This window comes from Lycium barbarum, chromosome 7 (assembly GCF_019175385.1).
Source record: "Lycium barbarum isolate Lr01 chromosome 7, ASM1917538v2, whole genome shotgun sequence".
NCBI lineage: Eukaryota > Viridiplantae > Streptophyta > Magnoliopsida > Solanales > Solanaceae > Lycium > Lycium barbarum.
The window spans coordinates 132,742,283-132,754,915 of record NC_083343.1 but is presented as its reverse complement, the minus strand read 5'-3'; the positions used below and the strand labels follow the sequence as shown (position 1 = coordinate 132,754,915).

General features: G+C 30.6%; 1 protein-coding gene across 1 annotated transcript; it reads right to left on the bottom strand.

The window, feature by feature from the left end:
• Positions 1-4,994: 4,994 nt before the first annotated feature.
• LOC132604546 (uncharacterized) lies at positions 4,995-9,032 on the bottom strand. Its single transcript, XM_060318097.1, has 3 exons — positions 8,046-9,032; positions 6,604-7,149; positions 4,995-5,653 (listed from the first exon to the last, which is right to left on the bottom strand). Exons 1-3 carry the CDS (start codon positions 8,886-8,888, stop codon positions 5,555-5,557), a joined length of 1,488 nt encoding a protein of 495 aa, XP_060174080.1. The 5' UTR covers positions 8,889-9,032; the 3' UTR covers positions 4,995-5,554.
• Between the last annotated feature and the right edge of the window lie 3,601 nt (positions 9,033-12,633).

Below are 12,633 nucleotides of genomic sequence, written 5' to 3'. Positions count from 1 at the left end.
TGTGGTTATAGGAGAAAGCATTCTACTCTACTTCCTTTTGCCTTAGAAATATGTTTCGACGTACGACAGGTACATGTAGCAATGTCTGAATTTCATACCACCAGAATATAACATCTACATTCCTTGTATTTTATCCCTCCAGGAGATAAGTTGTGGTATTTGCTCATTCATTTCGGGGAATGAAACCTAATTATTTAAATATGCTTGAAATACGACGCTCATCAATAGCTCGTTATTTTGCTCAAACATAAGAAAACATTGCTTCAGAGTATTTCTCAGATATTTTGGTAACTCTTTCTGCTTCAGGAGTAAAGTTTCACAGTTTTACTGCTTCGGGAGTAAAGTTTCAAGTTTACCACTTCGGGAATAAAACATATAATATTCAGAATATTTCTTCTCAATTATTCTACCTCTTCTGGAGATGGATCATGATATTTTCACAATCAAATGCATGTTTATATTTATAGGCTTTACTACATATTATCACATTCACTTCAGGGAATGGATCTATATTTGTAACATTTATCAAAAGTTTTAATTCTTCAGGAATAAAACATAATTATCTGAACGCGCCTTAAGCATATCAAATCGTGATAGCTTATAGCCTCTTTTAAGATATTGCTACTTCAGGAGCAAATCGAGGCATACATATAATATGGAGAATTTTTCTCTAACACATCTTCAATCATAAACACAATAAGCCCGTAAAAATATTACCACTTCTGGTGTTCACGGATATAAACTCATTTAATCAATTCATATTTGCGAACTAACCTTCTAGTAGAATATTGGCATAAGGCCTTCAGCAACTTTGGTTTCAAGATATTTTGGCAAAAAGAGGCCGAAGTGCTATATTCCATAGTAATATTTAAAAAAAAAGAAAGGCCATGTTTCTTACTACGTTGATGGTGAGCTTCTCCCAAAAATCAGTTTAAAATTTTCATGATTGTTAAAGTAAAAAACAATCAACCATCAAAACAAAGATAGAAAAATACTTGGAACATGTTACCTGAACTGTTTAGACTAAATAAGTACTGCAAGTCCTTTACTTTATCTCCAGGAGGCAACGACTTGTACTCAGTGTAATTCCAAGAATTGCACCTTCGAGACTTTCAAAGTATTTGCAGAAGATGGCTGAGGCTCGTGCTGATAACGTGTTATAAAATAAAACTATGAAGTAAATACACAGAAGAAATATGTAGAGAGAATATGTAGAGAGATTTCAGATTATATTACTTCTGCTCTTTCAACATTGCATCTGTGCATCCTATTTATAGGAGCAACAGGACATGAGATATTTTGGGATATTTTGGGATATTTATAACTTAATGGATATCCACTACTTGGGATATTTATAACAGGCTAGGATTTGTCAATTTTAAGACATACTTATGTTAGAATACACACCATTTTTTTTGCACGGATTGTCCTTCTTTTGGGGTGGTCTTTAAATTTTGGCCCTCAAATTGGTGGTCTTTAAGTTTTTCCTTTCGCTTGAAAAGGTGGCCGAATATACTGAGGTTTTGGGTTCGAACTCCCGCTCAGGCATAAAAATAAAAATAATTTCGCAAGGCAAGACTTTGAGAAAATTTGCCTTATGAGGTATAGGTTGCCTTAAGGCATAATTAAAGTTATGCCGGATCCAGCATAAGTTGCCTTAAGGCATAACTAAAAGTTTTGCCTTATAAGGCAACCTATGCTGGATTCGGCATAACTTTAGTTATGCCTTAATACAACCTATGGTGTCTGAGGCAGAGGTTGCCTTAAGGCATAACAAAAAGTCTGCCTTATAAGGCAACCTCTGCCGGATCCGACAGAACTTTAGTTATGCCTTAAGACAACCTATACCGCATAAGGCATACTTTTCCAAAAGTCTTGTCTTGCGATTTTTTTTTTTTTAATTTTTATGCCTGAGTCGGGTTCGAACCCAGAACTTCATGGTATTCTAGGCCAAGGACAAGAATTAAAGACCAGCAATTTGAGGGCCAAAAATTACAAACCACCCCGAATAAGGGCCATTCCTGCGAATTGGCCAATACACACCGAAGGCATTACTTAGCATTGGAGTATTGGGTTGCTGGTTATTGATTCCTTTATGGAAAAACTACATATATATATATATATATATATATATATATATATATATATATATATATATATATATATATATATATGTTAAGGAGAAATATTTACGAAACGTGACGATAGTTTTCCTTATTTACAAAACATAACGATATATTACGAAACATGACGGATTTTCATATATTTTTCATTTTTTTATTTTTTTTCCAGAAATATATTTTTAAAAAAATTATTTTTAAAAAATTAAATTTTATATATTTTTTTTAAAAAAATATTTTATATTTTTTTAAATTTTTATTTTTTTTGCTCAAAGGCTTAAAAAATTACCTCAAATTTTTGTGTATGAAAGCTGTATGAAAAATGTATGAAATGTGTATGTATGAGCGAAGTTTTTAATATAATTTTCATACACAAAATTGTGAGCGAAAACTTTAAGCCTTGAATATTGTATGAAAGTTGTTATAATGTTGTTGTAGTTGTATTAATTTTCCAGAAACCTAATATGAACATTATATACGAAAAATGTGAATGAAATTCTAAGTCTTGAGCGACATATACACATTTTATACCATTCTCATGCATAAAATTTTGAGTGTAATGTTTAAGCCTTGATCGAGATATACACACTTCATACATAAAATTTGAGCGAACTTTTTAAGCCTTGAATAAGATATACACATTTCATACAAAAAATTTCGAGCGATTATTTTAAGTCTTGAATTTTGTATCAAAGTTGTATACATGTCGTTGTAGTTGTATTAATTTTACAGAAATCTAACATGAACTTTATACACAAAAATGTGAGTGAAATTTTAAGACTTGAGCGAGATACAAATTTCATACTGTTTTCATACACACAATTTTGAGCAAATTTTTAAAAATATATATATATTTAAAAAAAAAAGCATGTTTTGTATAGGGTTTGTAATGTTATGTTTTGTAAATATATTTGTAATGTTATGTTTTGTAAATATAAAACTATCGTCACATTTCGTAAATATTTCTCCTTAAGATGTATATATACGTAGTTGTCCCCTTTATTTATGGGAAACTTACATAAACAACTACCTTTTAACAGCTTCTAACAATTTATAGCTACGTTTTCTATATTTACAAATCGTAGCTAGTTTTTGTTATATTTCTGTTGTATTTCGCGTTTTTGAAATACAGGGAAATACAAAGTTCGGCTGAGTTCGCATTTTTGAAATACACTGAAATACAAAATCTGGCAGAGTCAAAATAGGCTGTATCTATGGAACAAATTCTCTTCTTTCATTTTAAATGGTAAGTCAAATTAAATCAACCATGTATCACGCATAACTGTTGAAGTTCCATAATAACCCACGTTTCTCTCTCCAAATTACTCCATTCCAAACTTTTAGAAATACTTTCAAATACAGAAAAATATACACTGGAATACAATGAAATATGGTTGATTGTTTAAGAAATATAAAATTGTAGTATGCATATATACAATGAAATATATCAGAAAATTATTTCATAAATTAGAAATACATTGAAATACAACGAAATATACTGAAATATACTGAAGCATTTTATCAAACACTTGGTGAGCATGAAGCTCCACAACTCTCATCGGAGGTGGAGTATGCGTTTAACCACCGGTGAACCACCGCTGCCACCGCGGAGAAGAAATGGCAGTGTCGAAAAAGTAAAGAACAAACCAAAACGTCACTCCTTTTCTTCAGAGATTTGTAAATCAGAGAAACTTAGAAGTTTCAAAGGAATCTGATTTATAGCAACATCAACAGTGAAGAGTTGCCTCCATAACTAAATCGAGAAGGGGTACGAGCTCTCTAGTGTTATTCTTCAGAAATTCGACGAGGATTGCAGAGATTATGTGCTCTATGCCATCAAGAAGAGTTCCGTTACTAGTTCTTGTCATTCTGACACTTCCACTGTCACAATCTTGAACAATTTTCCTGATGAAGTAACTTGACATATTTGAAGGAATTAGGCAAGGGAAATAGATCTGACAGATCTGGGGGCAAGAGAGGGAACAAAGAGAGAGAAAGAGAAGGGTGAGGGAGAAATAAATTTGAGAGGTGAGAGAAAATCAATTTAAAAGAGAAATTTGTGAAATACAGCACACTAGTTATGATGTGTAATTTAAGAAAATATTTTAGTTATGAACAATAAATAAAATCAAAGGTAGTTATTATTCATAAATAGGTTTTAAAAGTAGCTATGACAAGTAAATTTTCCTTTATTTATTTGTATCAGGCCAGGCCCACTCATTTTGTTTATTCATTTATTTGCACCGGGCCAGGCCCACATATTTTGTTTTCTCTTATTAGTCTATAAGTCGGGTTAGTATATAATAAAGGCCCAGATACTTTGTAAAAGGAATTTTCCCATTTTTTCTCTCATTCAGTAAATACAAATCTCTCTCTCTCTCTCTCTCCTCTCTAGAACCGACTAGAACCCTAACACATTTCATCAATATTTTCATGATTTTAGCAAGTTAACTAACTTATTAGATTAAATGTGCCAATAAGAGAAAAATAGTCTATTTGTGCCAATCTTTATCCGACTGGCATAGACATATCAATTTCTCTGCATTACTACTTTCATGAAAGTTGAGTGGTCAAAATATTAGAACTGTAATAGCTAGTGAGAAAAACGTGTCTTATCCAATATATGAATAAAAATGTGTCTTCTCCAAAAAAAAAAAAAAAAAAAAAAAAAAAACCCGAAAGCTATTGTATTACTAATATCCTTGTAACTCATAGTCCAACTTTTATTAATCTTTATATAGAATACGAATATGGAATAAAAATTAAAAAAATTAACTATACATAAACAAGAGTACTTAAATACAAAAAATGCTAACAATTAGGCGAAGGTAAAAGTACGAAAATAGGTTCACTAATGAAATTTTCACTCAGAGAAAATCTGAAAGTCGTCCTCAATTACTAACGGTCCCATGTCTATGCAAAAAGAAGTGGCATGTATATATAAAATATGACGTCTTATACACGATTCATGTCATGAATGTCCACTCAAAATAATTTTGGCGTAATACATACTTTGCCTCTTAAACTTGTACACAAGTTTCCTTTAATTTGACACATTCTTACTTTTTACACAACAATTTTTTTCGTGTATCAATATATTGCGGGCGTATTTAATCTCCAAAAAAAAAATAAAAAAATCGTAACCTGTGAAAAATTGTCCCAATTGTGACACGTGTCAAGATATTATATTTTTCCTTTTTATTCTTTTAGATATTTTTATCACTTTCCCCTTCTTCATCTTCCTATCTTTTTGTTTTGTGAGTGCGTAAAGACATTATGCAATGCGAATCTAATCAAAACAAGCTAAAGATTTCCGAATATCATAATATGCTTTTTATATTTCTTTTTTGGTAAGAATTAGCCATAGAATTTGCATATAATATAGCACTACTATTAAGCATCTATGGTGAGTTAAATGAAGTTTTATAATTTAGCTAAGCAATTTTCTCATTTGTAAAGCATTCTCTCAATTTGACCTTTGCCATGTTTGAGCCAACTGTGTGAAAAACCGCACAACATTCACATCGATCCATCTGAAAATAGAGAGAGAAAAACAAACAAATTAACATTTAATCTTAACATATATAATCAAACTATCTTCTTCACATTTCTTTTATTTTTAATGGAAAGAAATATTCAAATCGTGGTAATAGCAATTAGTTAAATGAAACATGTTAATTGACTTTCAAAAAGGACAGGAACACATTCCGCTAATGTATACTGCAACTTATAAAACATAAGAAAATTATAGCTCAAAAAGCAAAGAAAAATTTAATTGAGTGACAAAAACAATGAACTATGAATCTGCTTATAATGGATCTTTTTTGGTGAATTCTTTATAAATTAAGATAATTAGAAGCCACCCTTCATCTCATTTCACGTGATCATTTTATTTTGGTTTATAGAAGTTTTCTATAACTTAACTGAATTTTCTGGCACCTGAAAATCGCAGCAATCTCAAAGCAAAGTCGATTTGGAATAAATTAATGTGCTATTAAGTCAACTTGCAAAATTGCATCTCGTCGTATATTGAGAGAATAAAGAATCTCTAATTTTGTCTTCTTCTTCTTTTTTCCTATTTCTCAGGCCGGTGTTTGGTATCCACTACGGGCCTCGACCTATTTGTATTTGCGCATGAAAGTCTTACTCTGGGATAAAGCGATGCCTACCAAAAGTGATTGCATTTCCCAGGGATCAAGTCAGAGATTGTGGTCAAGGATTGGGGGTTCTTACGCCTCACTATAACTTTTAGTAGTTTTAATTATGTGAAATATATATGTTGGTTATCTATCTTTTTTCTTCGTCTTTTTTCTGTATTAACGCGATAAAAAAAAATTGTAACTTTATCTTTATATTGAATAAAGTTTAGTGATCATGCGTGAAAGTGTCCTTACTTGATATTCCAATTTCACTAGTCATTAAATAACATTAAAGCATATGTATGTGTATATAAAATGCAAAGTACTTAAAGAAAGAAACTTACCTCTGTACGTTTTGCTTTAGGAGAGTAGACTTGAATCTTGTTGACATAATTTGCCGGATGGTTGCCGCCGGCCGGACAACCCGGCAACCGCCGTATTGCCGACCGGGAATACGTTGCCCAAATTTCACTCTTATTCCATGTTTCCCCAATAGATTTTAAGAAAAAAACATGGGGAGTTTCACAAGAATCCTTTGCAGACGACCTTGTATTAAACATGTAATATGGAGGATTCTCAGGTTTATTAACCCAAGCGTCAAATGTCTCAATAGGGTTTATTAAATAACTCCTTGGCATAATTTTCTCGTAAATATGAACTGAATATCCCCATGATATTGAAAATGTCCAATTGCTGACCCTATGGTGACAGATTGTTTGTTGTAACATGCGAGATTGATCGAATTTTGCTACTTGCATAAGGTGTTTTATTGATTGTGTACGGTCCATTGTAGGAAAAATTGGCCTTATAGCATCAATATGGTGAAGGGACATTAATGGCACTTTTGGATGCGACGATAATAATCCTGAAATATCACCATGCAAATCGATCTACAAGAAAAAAGATCTAAGTATTATAAGCCAAACTAACTATAGAAAACGAAATGCATAAGTGAAAAATTTGTTGCTTTCTGTCAATAAAAATATTTTGAATTAGAAATTGTGTCAAGATTATATATTGTTTATTATAAATGCTTTTATAATAGAAAGCATTACCGAAAAAAAAAAAGAAAAATAATAGTAACAGGAAGCATTTTAATATTTAAAGTCATGGCCCGTGGCAGAGGCAATAATTTCATTAAGAAATTTTTTTAAAAAAGATTTTCACTTATAAACATAATACAATTTTTCAGCAAAGAGAATTCAATTGAACCCCTTCAATAATGTGGTTACCTGGGGTGATGACTTAAAGTTACAAGTGCTGACAGTGTAAAAATATTTATAAAATAATTACAAATAAATCTTTATAATAAACATGAGCACATTAGTAACAGGATAAAATAACAATTTACATACTATGATAAGTTAAACGATATTGAAAACGTAATTTTTTGTATAACACAAATCCAAATGTAACTAGTGTAAGAATACAAAACTCTTTGAACTTTCACAGGGACAGGGTTGACCAATCTCTCTCTCTCATTCTGCAATTCTTCTTTTCGGCCTTCTTTTTGGCAAGGATGTGAATTTCATCAAATTATCCAAAAAAATGATAATTGTGTATCAAATTCTTCAAAAGTAGTTAATTTTTGAAGAATTTGACTCGCAACCGAGGAAATCCGAGTAAGACAAAATCCCATATCACTTTTTTTAGAAAAAAAAAAGAAGAGGAAATGGTATGCATAATGAGAGAGAGATATTGGTCAACTCGACACTGATACATCAATATATTTAGAGAGTTCGAGCAACATAGAATATATGTCAAATTAAGAAGAAAATCAACATACCTGATGAAGACCTTTAAGAGGAGAAAAACTAACTCCAAGATCCACAATACAAGCCATGGAAATAAGATCAGCAGATCTTAAAAATGGATATCTTCTTAAACAACTATCCATATCTTCAGCCAATGCTTTAGCCAACGGGTAACTCAAAATAAATCCAGCACCACCAAATCCTTGATTAAATGAGTACCAAAAATTTGACAAAATGTACTCACTTTGAGCCCCAAAATAGTAGTACTTATTGTGGTCATATTTTGCAAGAACATCAACAATATTTTCCAAGAAGAATATCGAATCGTCGTCCCCCATAACCACCCATCTAACACCTTTATGTTCTTCTAATTCAAAAACCTCCTTGATTCCATGTACCATTCTAGCCATAATTGGTGCAACATGTTGAGTTTCTTGGACTAATTTGGTTATATTTGTTGAAACTCTGTAAGGCGGTGAATTTTTTGACCATGGTAACAAATTTGCATTTGGTGCCACATCAAGAAACAAATACCCTCTTGTCACTTTTGGCCTCCACCATGATTCAATGTAATTTTTCCTATAGTGCCATGCTTTTTCAGAGCCAAGTAGGCCAAAAACTATATGGCTAAGATTTGTGGAATTTGTGTCATTGGATGAAATGAAGTGAGAAATTAGTGGATTTGGTGAATTATTAGAAGATTCTTCTAATAACTCATAAGATGATAAACAATTTGGATCATTGAAGAGAAAAACTGAGGCTAAGTAAAGAACTACACCTGAAAATAGGATAACTTTGCAAAGGCCAGCCACAAAATACTTGTCAAATAAAGAAACAAACTTCTCTCTCAATGAATCAAATGAAGCTAGTAACATTTTTTTTTTAATTGTGAATGAAGAATCAACTCAAATGAAGCAAAATGAAACCTTTTCTGATAGTTTTTTAGAATATAAAGATGAAGGCCGCTAAAGGTTTAAAGTATTTCCTATGTTCTGGATTATTTTATTAATTCTTGAAAAGGTTGCTTCTCAGAATTTGTATGTTGACTAGGGTGATAGCTAGGAATTATTTAAATAATTTCATATTGTTGAAGTCCTTTTCAAGGAAATTCATTTAACAAGGTCATACTACTAGTTTCCAAACTCCTACTGATTATTTGTAATCTAATGGCATATGCTTAAAAGGTAACTACAAAAGCCATTGTAAGGAAAGATAATAACGTGACAAGGAATTTTCATTTTAGAGGTAAATAAAATAATTTAAACATATAATTCAGTAAAAAAATATACTATTTGGTAGAGAATTTGCAAATAGTTACATGTAATAATACAAGACTTACATGATTGTTTATATAGTAGGTGATAAGTAGGAAGGAATCACTCTGATTTGACTACAAAAATATTAGCATTAGATACGAAATTCGTCGCTAAGTAGCACGTAGACAAAAGGATTTTGATAACTAATCGTTAAATGTGACTTGGGACGAATTTTTGCTGTTTAGCGATAGACGTTATCTGTCATTAATTTTTATTTCTTTTCTATTAGTATAAAAATGATAATTAAGATGAAAATGTATCTTGACAATATTACCATTCTGATAAGAACAGCTCATTAGTAGTACATTAATTAGATTATGAGTAGTACTGAGGTACGATAAAGTTCAGGACCTTTTTTTCCGTTTTCTTATTTTAATATTCTTTTGGTCAAGGAGCAATTTAATTGCTACTAATAGTATATTTCCGTCAACTATCTTTACTTTAAAGATCATCAATTTGGATTATGATTGAAAGCGTCATAGTTTAGAATTGCTTGATTGTAAATTGAAATTTATCTAGCTAAATTCAAATTGCACTAATATGCCACTTATAATATATATCATATGATTGTTTTCCCAACAAAAACAACTAATTTACGAGCGTAGCTTTCTTTTCCAAATCAAGACAATCGTTAGATAGAAATAACGTTTACTGACCACTTTTCAGCCATATTGTTAAAACTCCTGAACAATAATTGTTTTTCAATTACAAAGGCTAAAATGTAGTTATTTGTGAATCTTTACTATAAATATTTAGTATGTATAGTTTGATGAAAGTTGAATAGTCAAAATATTACACCCAGAATGCCTAGTGAGAAAGTGCGTTCTTATCCAACATGTGAATAATAGTGTCCTTTTGTGAAGTCGTTGACATTGACATTGATATATTATTTGAGGAATAGGAAATATTAACCATACAGGTTGGGATGAGCTACTTTTAGCCCTACGTACAAAAAGATTTTTCTTTTTTAGGTTATTATTGTACCATCAGACCTCTTTATAACGGCATTCGCATATAACAACATCTTTCTATAATAACTAAGTTTTTTTGGAATCGATTTTTTATGTTATATTTTACTTCTCTATAACAACTTTTCACCTATAACAGTAACAACCAACTTTATAATAGTACGCTCTTTGTAAATTACCCGCTATATAACAACTATTTTTTTAAAAAATAATAATTAACCATCTTTATAAAAATAGAATTTCTATGATTACCAATAATAAGTGTAGATATTTTGACCAGATATTTAATCCTTTAATATAATATTTATGACAAAAAATATCATATGAATATATATATTGTCATCATTAAAGATTTTCCTTCAGTATACAAAGTGTGATTAAGCTTAGAATTTGGCAATTAAAAATGAAAAATTAGATTTTATGCATCTTTTTTGCCTAAAACAACAAAATATTATTTAAATGTCAATGTTGTTATATGTGTATAACAACAATTCTCTATAATGGCCAAAAAATTTTGGACCCAACGATGTTGTTATAGAGAGGTTTGACTGTATTTGTGGCGGAGCTAATGAGGCAGAAAGAGTTTACCCGAATCTTTTCATCGGAAAATCACACTGTACATATAAAGTCAAGATTCTTAAGTAGGTGTTTGGACATGAGATGAAATCAACATTTGCACATGCGATTTTATCTCATGAGATGAAATTTCAAATCATTCAAAATGGCATGATTTGATATTCCAAATCATGATTTCAAATATTTTAAATGTAAAAGTTGACCCGTAAGTTTATATTTTGTAAAAATAGATTCATAAATTGGTAGATATATTTACCAATCATGTTTATCAACCATTGATATCAAATATTAGAAGATCTACAAGTTGGTATAGTATATTTATAACCAATTTACTCTTACTAATCATGTGGGAGGATTATATTAAAGAGTACTTACACTACAACTCATGTTCAATTTTTCATTTTATTGAACTAAAGTTTGATCAATTGATGTTGTATTTTTTAGAAAGGCATTCTAGTAGCGTATTAATTATGTTATGAACTAAGACTTACTCATTGGTAAGATTGTATAAGAATTGGAAAGTTTTGATGGTTTTCATGACTTGTGGGTTTTCTATGTTTATAAGAAAATTTACAACTTAAGAAATCAAAATCGCATGTCCAAATAAAACTTCAACTTCAAATCACCATAATTTCATCTCATGACTTCAAATCATGTCGAAACAGCTCCTAATAATGATGAACTCCTCGGTGAAAGTCACGTTCCGCCATTGTTATACATGTATGATTAATGATTTATGTGGTATATAAATATCCGACTCTACGGGGGAAATGTTAGTTAATTAAATAATTTATTATATCTAAAAAATAAATAAAACTAGATATTCAATTTTGAAAACAAAAAAGATTTGCGATCCAAATTTCTTTCCTCTTTAATTAACTCCTTTGTCAAATTAATTATCACTTTCAGAAAACATTGTAAGATAGATGTATGAAAATTCTTCTTTCCACGCAATTTAATGTTAACATCAAACTAAACAATTTGACTAAACTTAAATTCCTCTAAAGTATGCTCTTAATTCCTCAATCCTCGAAGGCTTTAAATATTTTTATCGACCTATAGGATAATATTATTTTTTTCCAGATATTTTATAGTTCATTTCCTCCTCCACCCACCACCCGCAAGGGAAAAAAAAGGAAAAAAAAAAGAGAGAACTATTAAATAATTAAAAAAGTTGATTAATGAGGTTTGCTAATTCTTGATTTGCACGTTAAAGGCACCTTTTACTTGAGTTCTGATCACTGACCCGTAGTAGAAGGATCTGAGAATCCTTCCATGTCAAATCCAATTTATTTAATCTTAGTTATAATTATTTCTTAATAAGATATTAATATTTGACTTAAACTACCAAGGATTTAGTGTGATTGCTGAAATTTCTTCGCTCTTAATCAAAAGCTTCGAGTTCGAATATTATGATATGTAGTGAATTTCTTAGTAATATAAGGAACACTTTATCAATATATAACGAGTTTACCTAGCGCAAATATAGATGTATCGTGCTACTGGATTTCGAATACCATAGTTAAAAAGAAAAAGATACTTGACTTGACACCTATGGCTAGCCACACCAATAATAAAGACGAGTAGATTTTCGATGAAATAATTTCGAGTCAGATTTAGCGGGAATATGAGATTTTCGATAATAAATCGTCGAAATGGCCGCAATTGAATCTTCTTCACCTAAAAGTTATACTGCCTAACTAGAATAAATATATATTTTTAAAAATATATTTAGGATTTTGACTTGTCTTATCATAAGA